General features: G+C 39.6%; 1 protein-coding gene across 1 annotated transcript in view; it reads left to right on the top strand.

Moving 5' to 3' along the window:
- Positions 1-1,442: 1,442 nt before the first annotated feature.
- Positions 1,443-19,956, top strand: part of kcnab2b (potassium voltage-gated channel subfamily A regulatory beta subunit 2b) — a 71,700-nt gene continuing 53,186 nt past the window's right edge. The window contains exons 1-3 of the mRNA XM_079803071.1: positions 1,443-1,680; positions 17,063-17,184; positions 17,388-17,429. Coding sequence (XP_079659197.1) covers positions 17,117-17,184; positions 17,388-17,429 — 110 coding nt within the window. The 5' untranslated portion in view covers positions 1,443-1,680; positions 17,063-17,116. The remainder of the gene's footprint in view (positions 1,681-17,062; positions 17,185-17,387; positions 17,430-19,956) is intronic.

Here is a 19,956-nt window from a genome sequence, read left to right as displayed (position 1 = left end):
GATTGGATTGAGATCTGGGGAAGTGGCCAAGTCAACACCTCAAACTCGTTGTTGTGCTCCCTTAAACCATTCCTGAATTTTTGCTTTGTGACAGGGCGCATTATCCTGCTGAAAGAGGCCACAGCCACCAGGGAATACCGTTTCCATGAAAGGGTGTGCATGGCCTGCAACAATGCTTACAGTAGGTAGGTGGATCCATGTGTCAAAGTAACATCCACATGGATGGCAGGACCCAAGGTTTCCCAGCAGAACATTGCCCAAAGCATCACACTGCCTCTGCCGGCTTGCCCTCTTCCCATTGTGCATCCTGGTGCCATGTGTTCCCCAGGTAAGCGACACACACACACACACCTGGCCATCCATGTGATGTAAAAGAAAATGTGATTCATCAGACCAGGCCACCTTCTTACATTGCTTTGTGCTCACGTGCCCACTGTTGGTGGTGGACAGGGGTCAGCATGGGCACCCTGACTGATCTGCAGGCTATGCAGCCCCATAAGCAACAAACTGCGATGCACTGTGTATTCTGATACCTTTCTATCAGAAACAGCATTAACTTCTTGAGCAATTTGATCTACAGTAGCCCGTCTGTTTTAATCGGACCACAAGGGCCAGACTTCGCTCCCCACGTGCATCAATGAGCCATGGCCACCTATGACCCTGTCCCCAGTTCACCACTGTTCCTTCCTTGGACCACTTTTGATAGATACTGACCACTACAGACTAGGAACACCCCAATTTTTTGGAGATGCTTTGACCCAGTCGTCTAGCCATCACAATTTGGCCCATGTCAAACTCCCTCAAATCCTTACGCTTGCCCATTTTTTCCTGCTTCTAACACTTCAACTTTGAGGACAACATTTTCACTTGCTGCCTAATATATCCCATCCACTAACAGGTGCCCTGATGAAGAGATAATCAGTGTAATTCACTTCACCTGATCCGGGTTGCTAAAGACCCGATTATGTAATAATGATTGGGGAAACATTCGTGCATTTAAGGGTTATTGAAAATCATGACAGCTTTGTGATTTTTTTTTTTTTTCTTTTTTAGATGCTTTACACAAAATTGGCTTGGATATTTGTAAAAAACTGCCTATGGACATTTGGTGTGGTAGAACACAGAGAATCACCATTAAAACGGCAGTGAAAACAGTCAAGCAAGATGATACCTGTATATTTCTTTATTTAATCCTTGTATATTTTGTTTGCAATCCATATTTATAATGTACTGTTGGTTAGCATATGTGAAACATTGCATGGTTTTGTTTGCCTGATGGTTGAATTGACATTGTCAAAGTCTACAAGGCTGACCTGAATGGCTATTGTTTTGTTTACTCAGCACTTAAAAATGCACATGGACAGCAATTATTATGCTTTTGTGTTTCACCCTCAGATACTTTCCTTACATTCACTCACACACACACACACACACACAGATTCAGAGTTCATGATCTGCATAGCCGGGTAGCAGATTCGCTGAGCTTGGGGAGGAATACATTACTGCAAGCCAAAGCACTGGCAACATCCTGAGCGCACTCCTCCCTTTCTCTCTCTTCCCTCTCTGACTCTTGCTTTCTCTATCTTACACCTTTCAGATAGGATTCTGCTCAGCCCATCTGTGTTTTCACAGTGAAAGCCAAGCTGGAGTTATCAGGCAGCTACACAGCACAAGACACCGGTGAGTGTGCAACTGCAGTATGTCTTTTTTATCTATGCTAGTGTCATACAGTAGACTAGTCTTTGTGTATGATTTAACATGTTTAATGCCAGATATTTGTGCCAAACCTTTGTTCTTTGATGTTAAACCACATCCTATTCTTTGGGGAATAACCTTGGCTATTCCTTAACAAATGTAATGTCTGATAATGTTAGGAGAGATTCATTGCATCTTTATTTGTACACTGATGTGCACACTCACGTTTTAGCACTCTGTAGGTGATCACTGTCTACTTTTGCTGAGTTTTGGCTTCAGTTCAAACTGTGATTGGCTCACTGCAGTGATAGAGCTGCCAGCTGCCTCATATATTCAGTTATACTGTATTTTCACTAGAGCGAGATTGTTGTGGTAGTCCTGGTGGACTGTTCTGCGGTATATGAGAAAGTGGACAGTAAACTTCCAGCTCAGCTTTGTGCTGCTCTGTATGTTGATGAGTTAAATGAGAATTCTGTCATTATTTACTCACTCTCATGTCGTTACAAACCTTAGACTGTATGACTCTTTAGAAGGCTGAAGAAGAAATGTTGAAAAAGTTTATCTTTTTTTTTTTTGTCAATACAATGAAAGAAATTATTTTGTGTTCTACAAGGTGATACAGTTTTGGAATTACATTAGGCATGAGACATCACAGAATTCTCATTTTTGTATGAACTATTCTTTTAAAAGTGTTAGTGAATGCATTATTGAGTTGAATTGCATCTAAATACCTGGATCTAAGAAATGTATATAAAGTTCTAAGTTATGCATCATACCACATGAGTTTTGTTACAGTTGCACTGTGAAGTTAAACAGTTTTTTCACAATTTTACAATTGATAACAGATCAAATCCTCATGAAACCTTATAACACATTCTATATGATCTGTACTCTATATCAGTAAATATAGAGTATCCTGGTCCACTGTAAAGAGATAAGAGAGCCACTGCAAGTGTGAATGTTTTGGTACAGCTCTACCCCTAAAATCTGTTGTCGTCTGTCGTCTCTAAAATCATCTTAGGTTGTGTATGCAACCGTATTCTCTGAGAAGAACGAGATGGCGCATCTGTTATTGATGCTATGGGGAACGGCATCAGTGTGATCTGCTTCTGAGGCACGGGTAAACAAAAGCCAATAATCATCGGTAGACGGGGATCATATTAGGGGAACCCTTTCTCAGCCTAAGATCTTTCTTTTCGTAGTGCAACTTTGACGGCGCATCTTTGACACTATGGGGAACCAGCATCCACTACGCCATGCTGAGGAAATGCCTGCCTCACTAGGCCGTGAATATGCAAACATTGTGGGCATAGCATAAACTGACTCTACAGACTACCCAGCCGGAATCAGAATCATATCTACCCCATGGGCGCATCCCATGTTACTCATATAGTAGTGCTACTTCCTAAGCCAGGGGTTAGAAAGGAGTGACACGGGGTCTGTGGAATAATATTATAATATTATTAATAATAATTTAGATTAAAATAAATTAGTAAATCAATAAATTAGATCTAAATAAATACAAAAACAAACAATGTGATTTAAAAAACAGTGGTTAGTTATTAAATTGAAAAAATAATAATAAAAAAAAAATAATATATATATATATATAAAAATATATATATATATATTGATTCATATAAATAAAAATTAGGTTAATATTAAATAAACAACAAATAATAATACATACCCTGGACCACGAAACCAGTCATAAGGGTATTTTTTTTTTATTTGTACATTATCTGAAAGCTGAATAAATTAAAAGTTTGTTATTATAGGACAATATTTGGCCGAGATACAACTATTTGAATAGCTGGAATCTGAGGGTGCAAAAAAAAATCGAAATATTGAGAAAATAGCCTTTAAAATTGTCCAAATGAAGTCCTTAGTAATGCATATTACTAATAATAATTTAAAAATATATATATATATTTACAGTAGGACATTTACAAAATATCTTCATGGAACATGATCTTTACTTAATATCCTAATGATTTTTGGCATAAAAAGAAAATCGATAATTTTGACCCATACAATGTATTGTTGGCTATTGCCTGTGCGACTTATAACCGGTTTTGTGGTACAGGGTCATTTTAGATTTATAATATTAATTTTTAATGTGTATAAATTGGGAGTTTATAAAAGACAGATGCCTTATACATTTTAGGATGGGGGTCCCTCTCACAGGGATGATCATATTTTGGGGTCTGTGGCATCTAAAAGATTGAAAACCCCTGTGCTAAGCCAATATACTTGGGAACATCTTCTATGCGCTACAGTAAGGGAAGTCCCAGCTGTTACACCTTCCTTTCTCACTTTGCAGGACAGGCCTCGGCCCTATGTGGCCCCAACAGCAGAGCTCTAAGGGGAAAATACTGAACATAGCCTCAACTATATCAGGCATATCTCACCACCAGTATTTGACAACTTAGGGAGCAGCCTACCACAGGGGAGCTTCTACTCCATTTTAACGACCCCGGAGTGATTAGGGGAGAATACCTCATACCCTGACTTGAGTAAATGCAAGGTGAGTCATTCCGTGTCAACTCAAGCAGCGGTCCCCACCTAAACATTTTGGTTTTGAGTGATCTTTTTTTTTTTTTGGTTAAAGATAAATAAGGAAGAAAGCCAAAATATTAAATGTCATGAATGTATATTGACTGAGTAATCCACTATTTTGTCGGGGGGTCAAAATAACAATTTTCACCTGAGGTTTGGAGCCAAATTACAGGGGGGTAAAAATGACTTTAGAAAGATGGCAGCATCATTTTATTTTTTACACAGATATTTGGTAGATCAGTTAAATCTGTTGACTTTCGCACTCTTTGTTGCATTATATGCCAACGGTGACAGTTCAAAATTGGGAAAAAGCACTTCTTGTGTTTTTTGCCCCAAGTTTGCATGGCTGTAAATCAAGAAGTATTAAAGATATCTCAATATATACTTTTAGACTCTGGGAACAAACTTTTCTTTTGGTATCTTAATTTTTAAGGTCCTATATGGTTCAATCCCAGTCCCAGAGTTATTGGGATGGGATTTCAATGTGGTAACAGTTATGATACTCTATATATTCGAACTATTGGGGCCAGATTTACTAAAAAGGCCAAATTAGCGTGAGAATGCAATTTCATAAAAGCACCGATGGGACTGGACAGTTCTGTGTGATAATTTCCATAATGACCAACGCACTCTTCCAGTTAGTGTCTGGTTTAAGACATGCTTTTTTTGGGCAGTAAATAATGTTGCAAACACCAGTAAATTTATGAGCACAAACCTTTGTAAATCACCTTGCGTGATTCATTTAAATACTCTCCTCCCATATATTTTGCGCCTGAAAGGGAAACTCCTACAAATACATATACAATAAGGTCAGCCGCAAAAATAACTGTCCACGCCTTTTCAGCGCTAATTTATCAATGCGTGTCTTTAGTAAATACTGAAAGTAGTTTTTTAACGCTAAAAGAGGGTTTCCGTTGGCGCAAGCTGTTAGTAAAACTAGCCCTATAGCTTCAGAAGCTTCATAAACAAAATCCCTTCTTCCAAATAACCCTGAAACTGATTCAGATATAGATTATTTTAAATACATGTTGGAGAACAAGTTAATGTGCCTCAATTTGACCATTTCAGTGGATTTTTGGGACCCAGAGAGGTGTGTTGTATGCAATTGTGTTGATAGAAAAAAACAAGATACATTTCTAGTTTCAACATTATTTATTGTTTAGATATTCCTCTTTAAAAGAAAAAAGTATGCTTTATGTAAAGTGGCCCACATTTGATTTTTAACCACTGAAAATGTGTACAATTGACCAATTTTCTCATGGAGCTGCATTCCATATCTCTGGGATTGAACCATATTGAACTGTCACTGTTGGCATATAATGATGCTGTCATCTTTCTAAAGTCATTTTAACCCCCCTTTAATTTGGCTCCAAATCTCAAGTGAAAATTGTCTTTTTCAACCACTCGACAAAATAGTGGATTACTCAGTCAATATACATTCATGCCATTTCATATTTTGGCTTTCATCACTATTTATGTGGGAAGTTTATGAAATTTGGTTGCTTTGACATGGAATAACCCTTCGGTATTGCCACCCATGTATTGCATACATCCGTACCCTTTACTCAGGAAAGGGTGGCAAATGAGAGCAGGACATAATGCAGTTTTCCAAATAACTCTCATCACCCATGCTCTAAACCTCAATGAAGCCGAAGGGAAGCTTGGCCCTACTTAAAGACCCAAATGTAACTGGGGTGGCAGCCCATAACCTCCCTTAAATTAAAGGCACTCTATCTAAGACCATCTATAGCAAACGCTTTTTTCTTTTCTTTTTTTAGCACTAAACCATAGAAAGCATCAAATAATGAGGGATGCCCCACAATCCAACTTCCTCTACGAAATAGTAGAGCATGCATCCAAAGGGGAGCGTACCTTCCTACTTCAGAACCCAACAGTAGTTGGGGAGGGAGGTAAACAAATTGGAGGGAATCGATACTACCCTACATAACTCCATTCACCCTGCATCAACCCTCACAGACCCCTAGAAAGGGATATATCTTCTCCACGACTGCTTCATTAGCAGACCAAATACTGTATAGGTCAGAGTATAAGATCTGAGCCTAGAGGAAAATGTTTTTTCCTTTTAACAGATGCCCCTCCATGGCAACTATAGCAACCATAGAATGGCTGATGCACTGATCATGTGCTTTGTGGCATGGATGGCTAGATCTGTGGTTTGCACAGCTTTTTTTTTTTTGACCACTCAATGGGCAGGCCTGGAGTTGCCGCAACACCTGTGTCCCAACTTTGGGGGGGACACCACATTCCAGCAGCACTGCTGAGCGGAAATTGAACGGCTTTCATGGTCTGCAGGGCCTCACAGGCCTGTCTTGCCTCTGCATATGCCTTGCCATGAGCCGCAAGGTGGATAGCAGAGGAGGCGGATTATTTGATAACATCCGCCTCTACTCTGCCCATCTGTCCCCATGATCAAGGCTGCCATGCTGCTTCAGCAGACACGGGCCCGAACTGGGGGGTGCAAACACTGGACTTTCATCCCACAAGAAAAAAAGTCAAGCGAAATGGGAGCTCCCTCATCACAGCTCATCATAGTGAGTGCATTTAGTTTCCTCGAGAGCTGAATACGATTGCTCCATTGGCAAGGTGGAAGTCTTCAAAGAGGATGCAGCACCAGGGGAGAGATATCTAGCAAGCTGCTCTTCAGCTGGGGCATCCTCGCATATTTTTGCTCAGACAGTCTCACGACACGTGCAAATAATTTGAATACATGGGAAAGACTATATGAGCTGACTATATGAGCCTCCATTATCTTGACACCTCAATGTTGAGATATAGAAGGAATAAAAGGCTTATAAAATATATACGGGACAGCGGAGAAGGCGGATTATTAATAACACCCACCTTAACTCTCTCGGCATCTATTTCCTCAGAATTAGACACATCACATTAATCAGTAAGGTCAGAAGATTCTTAATGACATGAAACAACATAGCAGAAGAAACCCATAAGGAAAAACTTCCATCAGGCTCCTCCCTATGCTCTGCCTACAATCCCGGCGATCGATCCCGCTCTGTCGCCTCGGCAGCCATGAGACCCAAATCACAAGGTGCAGATGCTTGACTCTCTACTTTTCAAATGTGGCCTTCTCCACGTTCACTCTGTAATACCTTTTAATATAAGTTCTCAGCTGTTGAGCCAGTCAGTGACTTAACAGCCAACAATTTTGCATGAAAATGGTTTCTATTTTAAAGGGTTAGTTCACCCTCATGTCGTTCCAAACTTGTAAGACCTCCGCTCATCTTCGGAACACAAATTAAGATATTTTTGATGAAATCCGAGAGCTTTCTGACCCCCGATAGACCACTTTCAAGGCCTAGCTCTACTTCCTGCTTCGCTGGGAGCTCTACTACCAGGAAGCTCTACTTCCTGCTTCGCTACTGTTCGGACGCTCTTGCTTACTGCTCCGCGCTTTGCTCTATCGCTTCTATATTTTACAACTTCAGCAAATCAGCACATTGACAAAGCTTGACTCCAATGATAAAATTAGAAACTCTGGTGACTGAATTCCTAAACAAAAAGCGGAATATTTCAACCGACCAGCCTCCCACTGCCTTCAGCTTACATTCCGGAGAAGGGAAAACACAGCTGCCTACATTCAAAAGGATAAGAAAATGCCTCTTCTAGAATCTACTTGCTGCACAAACTGCCACAGACTTTTACAAAGGATTGCAGTTCTTGAAACAAAGTTATTTGCGGAACCATCCAACCAGACGAATCACACAGCAGAGCTTCATCATGATCGCCCTCTGCACACTGCCGGTGAGTCCCATAAATGTAGTATTACTCAACATGTAGAGAAACAAGTAACTGATCAACACACTAATCAATGGAACAAACAGGGAGCAAGACCCAAAGGCACTCGAGACATCAGATTGTCACGAGCATCACATATTGCCGCAGTAGCATGCTCTACCCCAGACACAAGGATTGCAAACACTAGTTTTCTACCACCAAATATACATCTTGAAAACAGATTTGAAGTGCTAATGAATGTGGGTGAGGAATCCCCAAATGTGATGAATATGACCGAACACAGATTGAATCAGCCCGCAGCTAACACTGCTAACAGGCGCTCAAGGTCAAGCAGACAGCGGCCCTCAGCTCAGAGCGCAGCCGAGCCCAGGACTCTCATAGTGGGGGACTCAACAATCAGAAACCTTAGCAGCAGGGATACAACTACATGCTGCCTTCCACAAGCAACAGTCTCTGATGTAAACAGGGAACTTAAGAACATTCTGATGAAACATAAGACTGCAAATCGACTTATCATTCATGTGGGAAAGAACGATATTCAGAGAGAGGAGTCAGAACTTCTAAAGAGGGATTTTAATGAACTTTTTGAAACACTTAGAAAACTGAAAGTTCAGCCGTTCATCAGTGGACCACTTCCAGCAAGAGGAACAAATAGGTTCTCACGGCTACTTGGGCTTAATACATGGCTGCAAAAAACCTGCAACATGAAGGGAGTGAACTTTATCGACAACTTTAATCTCTTCTGGAGTCAGAGACAACTGTTTACATCAAATGGCCTCCACCCAAACAAACTCGGTGCAAGAGTGCTAAAGGACAATATTTATTTTTCCCTTCATCATCCTTCAGCTGTGTGTGCTAACCCACTCAACCTGGATAGCACACACACACCAGTAAAGTACGATCACAGGACTTCATTTCAGCATCTGAATGGACATGCGGTTGATACACCCCACAAGGACAATGATAACACCACGCAGCCACAACAACCACTTCTCATGGACACACTCCCAGCTGAACCCCGCCCTCAGAGCTCACCACAGATAGACTGTGATGGATTAGAACAGCTCGAAGTGACACAGATTGAGCCACTAAACAGTAACATCTCAGCCCATACTGTGGAGTCTGTGGAGGCACTGGTAAAAATGGGGACCATCAGGAGTGACACTGGTGAACTTTTAAAACTTATATGTAATATAAGCAATAGGCTGGAAGAAATGTCACTCCTTGAACCGGACGATAACATATTGCAGTTTCCGGTAACACCAGAGAAACAGCCCCCCTCACCAGACATGTTATCCCGCTCTACAGCATCCCCGCCTCTGAGCTTCACAGAGAAAATGGATTTTGTTTATACTGGAAACAGACAATCATACTCGATCACTGCGAGCCCCCAGATATCAACCAAAGAGCGTCGAGCCCCACAACCACCAAAGACTGTGGGCCCAGCTCGCTCTGCCCCTCCTCCTGTGAGATTTCTTCGGTCACAACGCCAGGGCACACACCCTCCTCCATCTGCACCAAAAACAACTGATACCAGCTCTCAGTGACGTGTTCTGGGTCCTCGCAACGTCAACAGCAATCTTATCAAATGTTTACAAAACATGCGTGAATCCAGTGTGCCTCTATCTTTCTCTATTTCTGTTCTGTTACGTGATAGAAAGTCCAAGGCTTTCTCAGGCCGTATGGCAAACCCATCTAATCTGCTGCCTGTTAATTGTCAAACTAAGATTACTATGGGGGAAAAAATTAAAATTAATACTGTAAAGTTAGCACTCTTAAACATCCGTTCACTTAAAAACAAATCATTTCTAGTCAACGACTTAATATCCACAAACAACCTAGATTTTTTGCTGCTAAATGAAACGTGGCTAGAAGACAGCTGCAGTGCAACAGTCCTCAATGAAACAGCCCCTCCTAACTTTACTTTTATGAGTGTCTGCAGACCAGTCAGAAGGGGCGGGGGGGTCGCAGCACTATTTAAAGATGTCTATCAATGTAAGCAAGTATCGTTTGGTGACTATTTGTCTCTAGAATATCTGGGCATTGTGCTAAAAGGTGCTCCACGCATCCTGCTTATCATTATTTATAGGCCTCCGAAATATTCTCCGGCCTTTATTGATGACTTTACAGAGCTGTTATCAGCAATCTCATCTGAGTATGACTGTTTTGCTATTGCTGGGGATTTTAACATTCACATTGACAATGCTGAATCCAGTACAACAAAAGATCTCATGACTGTTCTTAACACTTTTGATTTGACACAACATGTTCACGGACCCACACATGATCGTGGACACACTCTAGATTTACTTATCAGTAAGGGGCTAAACATTTCATCAATAGTTATTAAGGATGTGGCAATGTCTGATCATTTCTGTATTTTCTTTGATATATCAATCTCTCCTGCCATTGAAACCAGATCTGTCTCTATCAAAAAGAGATGCTTAAATGAGAACACTAGTGTGCTGTTTATGAAGGCTATATCTCTAACACCAAGCATATCTGCAGACTCTGTTGATTTTCTCCTTGACTCTTTTAACTCAAAAGTTAAGGGTGTAATTGATGATATTGCTCCTGTAAAAGCCAGGAAAAAGAGTGGCAAACAAAAAGCACCTTGGAGAAACTCAACAGAAGTGCAATTAATGAAAAGACAATGCAGGAAATCGGAACGCATGTGGCGAAAGACAAAACTTGTAGTCCATTATAAGATCTATAAAGACAGTCTTCGTGCTTTCAATGTGGAACTAGGCAAAGCTAGACAGACCTTCTTTTCAAATATTATAAACAGAAACATAAACAACACGCGCACTCTTTTTGCTACTGTAGAGAGACTAACAAACCCCCCGAGTCACATTCCCAGTGAAATGCTCTCAGACAGCAAATGCAGTGAGTTTGCTTCCTTCTTCGCCGAGAAAATCATTAATATCAGAAATGCGATCAGCACATCGTTCAGTTGCTCTGAGGTGAATCAGATCAGACCACAGCCTCAGAAAGTTACTATGACTGATTTCGAAGCAATTGATGGTAAAATTTTAGAAGAAACAGTACAGCACCTTAAAACATCAACCTGCACCCTTGACACACTCCCCACTTCTTTTTTCAAAAGTGTGTTTAACTGTTTAGAAGCAGATCTCCTAGAAGTGGTAAACGCCTCACTTCTTTCTGGGACTTTTCCAAACTCCCTTAAAACCGCAGTAGTTAAGCCTCTCCTGAAAAAGAGAAATCTGGATAACTCCATATTGAGCAACTACAGACCAATCTCAAATCTCCCCTTCATAGGCAAGATCATTGAAAAAGTTGTTTTCAGTCAGCTGAACAAATTCTTAAGCTCAAACGGATACTTTGACAATTTTCAATCTGGTTTCCGACCGCATCACAGCACAGAGACGGCCCTCATTAAGATAATAAATGATATTCGCCTCAATACAGATACAGGCAAAACATCAATTCTGGTACTACTGGACCTCAGTGCTGCATTCGACACTGTTGACCACAAAATACTTCTTGACAGGCTAGAAAATTGGGTTGGGCTTTCTGGAATGGTCCTCAAATGGTTCAGGTCATACTTAGAAGGGAGAGGTTATTATGTGAGTATAGGTGACCATAAGTCTGAGTGGACATCCATGACATGCGGAGTCCCACAAGGGTCAATTCTTGCACCACTCCTATTCAACCTGTACATGCTGCCACTCAGCCAAATAATGAAAAATAACAAAATGGCTTACCACAGCTATGCTGACGACACCCAGATCTACTTAGCCCTATCACCGAATGACTACAGCCCCATTGACTCTCTATGTAAATGCATTGATGAAGTTAACAGTTGGATGTGCCAAAACTTTCTTCAGTTAAACAAAGACAAAACTGAAATTACTACATTTGGAAACAAAGATGAAATTCTGAAGGTGAATGCATATCTTGAGGCTAAAGGCCTGAAATCAAAAAATCAAGTCAGGAATCTTGGTGTGATTTTGGAGTCAGACCTGAGTTTCAATAGTCATGTCAAAGCAATAACTAAATCCGCTTACTATCATCTCAAAAATATATCAAGAATTAGATGCTTTGTTTCCAGGCAAGACTTAGAGAAACTCGTTCATGCTTTTATTACCAGTAGGGTGGACTATTGTAATGGTCTTCTCACCGGCCTTCCCAAAAAGACCATTAGACAGCTGCAGCTCATACAGAACGCTGCTGCCAGGATCCTGAGCCGAACCAGAAAATATGACCATATCACACCAGTCCTCAGATCTTTACACTGGCTTCCAGTTACATTTAGGATCGATTTTAAAGTGCTATTACTTGTATATAAATCACTCAATGACCTAGGACCTCAATACATTGCAGATATGCTGATTAAATACAAACCCAACAGATCACTCAGATCATCAGGATCAAGTCAATTAGAAATACCAAGGGTTCACTCAAAGCAAGGAGAGTCTGCTTTTAGCTATTATGCCAGCCGTAGCTGGAACCAGCTTCCTGAACAGATCAGATGTGCTCCAACAGTAGCCACTTTCAAATCCAGACTCAAAACACATCTTTTTAGCTGTGCATTTACTGAATGAGCACTGTGCCACTGTACGTGCTTTGTCCGAACTGCTTGCATTTTAATTTATATGCTTAAATTTAACCCTGTTTTTATTTTTATTTTTAATTATACTCTTTATTTTTATCTTTCAATATTTTCTTTATTTTTTATTTCTTTAAATTCCTATTATAACTGTAATATTTTTATTTCATTTCTGTGTAAAGCACTTTGAATTGCCACTGTGTATGAAATGTGCTATACAAATAAACTTGCCTTGCCTTGCCTTGCCTTGCCTTGCCTTGCCTTGCCTTGCCTAGAAAGGTAGTAAAGGTGTTAAAATAGACTACAGTGGTTAAACCTTAATGTTATGAAGCGACGAGAATACGTTTTGTGCGCAAAAACAACAACAATAATGACTTAATTCAATAATTTCTTCTCTTCCATGTCAGCTCTATGCGGAACTTCAGGGTTCTACGTCAGAACGCCGGCTCACTATTGGCCGATGCTGTTCACTTGAGCACAATGACGCAGGAGCTGACCAATCAGTGGCCAATACTGAGCCGACATTCTGACGTAGAGCCCAGAAGTGCTGCACTGTTGTGTTTACTTTCATACAGTCTTTAAGGACACCATAATGTCACGCCTGGTAAATTCAAGTAATCTTTTGAGACAACCAAGTGAATTATTTAATAACTACTGCTTATTTCTCAGTAGACATTGAATCATAAGTTAAGGGAATGCTTTCAGATGCATTATTTCAGAATTGTAGGATAACATGGACAGCAAAGGATACATTCGTTAATACAGACGACACAAAACAGACCAGATGAAAGACAACATTTTTAGGTTTCAGATGGGAGCAAAATACATTAAATGGGAATTTTAGTACATTTTTGTAAATATATTAGCAAAGACTGTAACAGAGCACTTTTGATCGATTTTGTAGTTAACTGAAGGATAGAGAGGCACAAAAGAAATCCTTTTTTGGATGCATTCCTAATGAGGACTGGCATGAGGGCAGCCAGCACTTCCTGTGTTCTTCAGCTGCTCTTAAAAGCCCTTGGGGAAGTGGGATGCCTACAGTAGACACTGCCTGCCACTCAGCTTATCTAACACACAGCAGAGTTACAGCAGGAGCCACCCCACAAAGCACTGTAGAGGAGTTGAAGAAGTGCTGAGAGACAAAGAGAGAGAGGGCATGCTGACAATGCGGTATGCCAGAATCCTGATGAGGCAACAGTGAGGCTTCACTGCATTATGATCTCAAACCCTGCCCCACCTCTCTCTAAACCTGACTCACTCCATATGTCTGAAGGGTGGATCACTCTGTTTCCCTGCTCTCTCTGTTTCAACTAGGATGTTACATAACAATAATTATGTTTTAAATATTAATATAGATAATAAATGTGATGATTTGAAAAGTGATATGTTACCATTTTTAAATAATAGCGTGAAAGCGGGACAACCTGTTACTCATGAGATCACAGCCGTTTCACCTGAATATCACAATAGGGAAGAAAAGACAACTTCCGTTTCATGCCAACAATTGGTGTTCCTAAATCATGATTAAATGTCTCAAGATGTATTGAAATTCTTTTGTTGTTATTTTTGTAAGATCCTGCTGAGTTATGGAAAGGACCTGTCACTTTTCTTTGTGTGTGTGTGTGTGTGTGTGTGTGTGTGTGTGTGTGTTGCAGTGGTGCTCATGTCTGAGTATGGCAACCAATACTATCCCATCCCCCCACACCATGCCACCCGTAACAGCATGAGACAGCAGAAATGTGAACTTGATATTATGCATCTAACTCCCCCTCGCGTGTTCTCTTCCCTCTTTTACATTCTCTTATTTTTTATTTTCACTCCATTTTAAAATGCCACAGAATGCAAGTATCCACTGGCTGAATTTCTTGCAACTAAGCTGTTACTGAGCAGTTTGTCATTCGCTGTAGGTCACTGAACTGAAGTATTGGAACATGCAGGACAATACTGGCAACTTTTTTTGTTACCTTAATGCTGCCTTGTTAAAGTGGTAGCCATTTATATAAATGAAAGAAGTCTCTTATGCACACCATGTATATAATATTTTGCTTTATATATATATATACATATATATATATACACACACAAATTAATGCAGCCATGGTGAGCATAAGAGACTTCTTTCATTTATATAAATGGTACCAATATGATTCCAGCTAATTATAAATAATGACTACTGACATTGATTGCCTTTGACCCTTTAGGTTGTGTTGAACATCCAGTAGTTCATGGTGTTCTGGAGTCATTAAAGGCCAATCAATAAGCCTGGCTGTCAACATTATTATGTGTCATGTATGGTCTGTGTCTCTCTCTCTCTCTCTCTCTCTCTCTCTCTCTCTGTTCGCATGACTTCATGTGTTTGTGTGTTGCAGCAGTTTTCATGGTCTGGTGCGGTGTGGTCAGGTCATGCAGGGTGATTACTAGATCACGCCACCTGGCCGCTCAGAGGACACCTTAGTAAACAAATCGAGGGCCAGATTGTAGCTGTTGTCTCTTTATCACATGGACATCCAAAACCACAGATTTAGCCATCAGACTAAAGGGTTGGGTGTCCTGATATAAGACGTATTCCGATACAAGAGTCGCAAGACGTGATGCGATAAAGACGTAATTGTCGGTGTAGATTTCAGGAGGTTGTTTTAGGTTCTTTGAGGTGTGATCCTGATTTCTATTGAGCAGTTTCATCTTAAAATATCACAGCTGTTTATTGCAAAAATTGTAACAGTGCATTGATATACAACAGCACTACTTGTATAAATAATAACTTTAGTGCTGGACTCTGCATTGTTATTTCCTTCTCTTTACACAGTTTTACTAGTTTGTTCTAGTTGTTGTTCTTTATTCCTTCTTTATTATACTTTATAGGCTATAAAGTGAGATTCAAAATCTGAGACCACAGGGCACAAAGTCCTATTTAAACATGGAAATAAGTAATAGTGCAACAGTCGGGTTCCGGGTCCCTGAAGGTGTGCTGTGGTATCTGGCACCAAGATGTTAGGAGCAGATCCTTTAAGTCCTGTAAGTTGCGAGTTGGGGTCTCCATGTATCGGACTTGTTTTTTTAGCACATCCCACAGATGCTCGATTGGATTGAGATCTGGGGAATTTGGAGGCCAAGTCAACACCTCAAACTCGTTGTTGTGCTCCTCAAACCATTCCTGAACAATTTTTTGTCTAATTTTCAAATGCTTTTTAGCTGCAAAACATTCTTATAATGTTGTGATTCACTTGTAGCCATTTGGCTTGGTTCGTGGCTCGTGGCTTTAATATACCTTTTTTTTAAATCCCTATGGGGAAAATGAATGGGAAAAAATAGTTAATTGAACAATACTGCTGAAAAAGTGAGTGGGCACTATACAGTCTATAAGTGTATATCAGCTCACAGTCTCTTTCTTCCCCTTTTTCTGCTGGAACTGTGTATTGCTCTGCAGTAGCATCAGTACACACTCCACATGTCAAACAAAGTGTCGACCCTACACTTTCTCTCACTTCTCTTGCCTGAATGTTTTATCTCTGCAGTTTATAATGTACTGCTGGTAAAATTCTGCCAGGCTGGAGATGGGCCAGTTGGCCATGCAGCGAAAGCAGACAGCAGGTGGACTCCTCAGGCTTTCAACAGCAGATTCATGCTTGTTCAATAATTATGGGAGTTCACTTATACTGGAAACAACACACAGGGATTACAGTTTGCTGTTGTTATTTGTTGTTACAAAAGTTAATTCCTTGATGTGTAGTGATATGTTTTTGTTCCAGTTTTAACTAACAAATAGGGTACACTTTTGTTTCCCGTTTAATGTTTTAAAAGCATTACAGGCACAAATTCTATGCTTTTATTTAGTTGTGTGAACTATTGGATATTTTAGACAAACTGTTATATAATTAATCCGACAATTACAATAATAATACTGCAAAGTTTATTCAATTGATATTAACACCTATGGAGTTACATCATTTGGATGAAAACAACAATGAATCTTACTGTATGTATCTTACTGTAATTAAGGCTGGATTTGCTGTTACAACCCTAGGAACTATTTTTGTATAATAATTTTTTAGCTGATTAATTTTAACCATACAAACTTTACTCTATTGTCTCTAATGTTTATATTTTAAGAACAGCAAAAATGTTAAGTAAGCATGGCATGTTTAGTTAGACTTCAGAATCATACAGATCTATCAAAACGTAGGATATCCAGGATAACCAGCTATGAGAAATAAGTGCAATTTAGACACTTGGGTGATTTTCAGAGTACTTGTGTATTATAATTTCTCCATGAGTACAAAATAAGTAAGTGGTGCCACCTACTGGCTTTCAACTGTATCACGTTTTTGCCAGTACCAGACTTTTGATAGCCTGTGTTTACTTAAAATATTTCCATCTTGTCCAGAAGCAGTTTTCAATGGCATGTGATTATTGTAAAACTTTACATTACATTGCTGATAGATATTTTCTCTCTGTTATGTACAGAAGCTGAGAGTCTGAGTGAGAGCTGTCAGCTGGTCTCTCCTCCCTCACGGCTCCATGTTCCCTGAACCAAACTCAGATTCTCCTGCTCGTCTCTCCACACGGCAGACTGGATCCCCCTATACGTGAGCAGACCCTTCTCACAGACAATTCACTCAAAGAGAGCGCATAGTTCAATGATAAATGAAAAGCTCTACATCTGACCAATACATAACCAGTGAACTGTATCTTATATTATTTTTTAGCTCCTCCACTAAATTAAGTAAAAAAAAGTCAAACTAAGTCATACTAATTCTCCTCCTTTATCTTTTCGCTGTTGTTCCTGCAGAGCTCATTATGGGAGTCCAAAGAGGCAGCTGCAGTTTTACAGGTACTGTACCTCTGCCCTTCATGTGTAAATATAGCCACCTCTCCACAAGATTACATAAAATACTTTCATCCATAACTCTATACAGTACAGTAAAATGCAGAGACGGCCCCCCTGGAGTATCCTGGAGTTAAGTGCCTTGCTCAAGGACAAGGAGTGGAGATTGTAAAATCAGTAACTCTCCACTTCCTAACATGAAACTTTTGTGTTAACAGCAAAGATTTTAACCATTTGTAAGGCTGGGTGATATAGCTTTAAAAATACAACTTAGTATTTTGTAGTTTTTTATATTTGGTATTCAGTGTATAATATGATTATATTTGCGCTAACATGGCATACAAGGCTTTTTTTTTCTGAAAAATTGACTATAGTATGTAGTTATTAAATTACTGTTCAAAAGTTTAGTGTCAGTAAGATTTAAAAAATATTGTATTCACAAAAATAACCTATTAAAAGTACAGACGTTTCTATTTTCTTTTTTAAAAATGCTTGAACTTTCTGTTCATCAAAGAATTTTGAAAAAAAAAGAAAAAAAAATCATAGTTTCGACATTGATAATTGATAATTATTAACTGTTTCTTGAGCACCAAATCAGCATAGAATTTCTGAAGGATCATGTGAAAATTCACAGGAATAATTTACATTTTAATATATATATAAAAAAACGTATACAATATATATTTTTTTTTTTACTGTATTTGGAGAAAGACTTCTTTTAAAAACATTAAAATATCTTGCTGACCCCGAAATATTTGGCTTACATCACTTCTACGCTTGGTGATTTAGGAAACGTGTACAAAATACTGTATAATTATTCTAACAGAATCTGAGGTTATCTGTTTTCATCTTGTCGGAGTGATGCTGTAGCTGTCTCTGTTTAACTTATTCCTGACATGAACATATTACACAAAGCCTAGGTGTAGTTTATTATTTCATAATGAGCCCTGCTGAGTCATTTGAGAACCTTTGCTTACCAATCTCTGTAGTGTTTCACACAAGACAGTCTGAAAGGAGGAACGCAGACTCATACTGGCCTATGAAACGAGTTATATATTTAGAATGGATGTGACATCACAGGCAAATGGTGTATGCTAAATAATAGATGCTACTGTTATAAGGCACGCCTGGAGTCTTTAGTCACAGGGAAATGAAGGAAACGGCAACGTTTGCAGCAATGTCAAAGTTGCCCGGTATGGAGAACTGTAATTAACAGAAGAGCAAATAAGCTACTGTGCTTACACGTTAAAAGCTAATGTGTTTCCTGTTGTAATGGCCAGCTGAGAATAGCACTCACCATCTACTGTATGGACAAGTTTACGGTCTGCTGGGTTTGACTTCCATTCGAATACGTAATCTCAACCTTTCTCTCTCTCTCTCCAGCATGTTATTCGCATCCCTATGTACCTGAATCTATTGTCATCATTAACTAAAGCAGAACATCTGTGCCTGAAAACAACAAGGAGTAATATTTGCACAGCCTCATATCACTTCTTTATGACTTGTGTGACATTTTTGTTATTAAATAATTGTAGCATCTTATTTGTGACCCTGGACCACAAAACCAGTCATAAGGGTCAAGTTTACACTAAATATAGAGAAAATTGCCTTTAAAATTGTCCAAATGAAGTCCTTGATGCATATTAATACTACTAATATTTTTTAATATATATTTACGGTAGAAAATTTACAAAATATCTTCATGGAACATGATCTTTACTTAATATCCTAATGATTTTTGGCATAAAAGTATTGGCTATTGCAACAAATATACCCGTGCAACACATTTCGAGTTTATCCTACGTGTGCAGAAGTTACCCATGTCTACATAAAACAAATATTTGATTAGATTTTTTTATTTCCTCCCTATACCACTAACAAGGTAATATGCAATGCTTTTTCTTCTTCATTTTGCTTTGGATAGCTGGGTTGTACATTTTATGCACGTATGAAACGGAGAACAAGCAAAAATGGCTTTTAGTACACTTTCTTGTGGTACAACATCAAAGGCTTTTAGAGCAAAAGTTGTCCTGAATAATTCATGCTTGCAGAGCATTCTCGCACAGCGATAGGTGCTCAAAACATTCTCTGTGACATTCGCCAAAGTGGGTGGTGTCTGATGTTTTCGGGGGGTGGAGCTTTTTTTCTGTTCACTAATTGCTAGGGCTCATGTTAGAAAGACACTCAGTTTAAGGAGGAAAACTAGTCTTTTTTAGTGTGTGGACCACCATTAAGTTATCAGATGAGCAGTGTAGTGCAAAATCCGTACGTGACTCGCCCTCCGAGGAACCGGGTAAGTACAAGTCTGGTACTTTAACTGAACATGGGTCCCGCTTGGGGTGATGTTGCATGGTGATCCTGCTCATGCCCACAGTCCGCTCACAAGTTAGAGGCATCAGTATGATGTGGAAACAGAGAGCAGGGCTTAGATTCACATATTGTCTTGGTCTGCTGTAAGCTACTGCACCATAATGTTTTAGTTATGAGAGTAAAGAAGGCTGGTTTGCCTCCTACTGAGTCACTTTCTGCTCAC

The sequence above is a fragment of the Gobio gobio genome (assembly GCF_949357685.1).
Source record: "Gobio gobio genome assembly, chromosome: 21".
NCBI lineage: Eukaryota > Metazoa > Chordata > Actinopteri > Cypriniformes > Gobionidae > Gobio > Gobio gobio.
The sequence above is the reverse complement of the archived record's forward strand: the minus strand, read 5'-3'. Positions and strand labels throughout refer to the sequence as shown.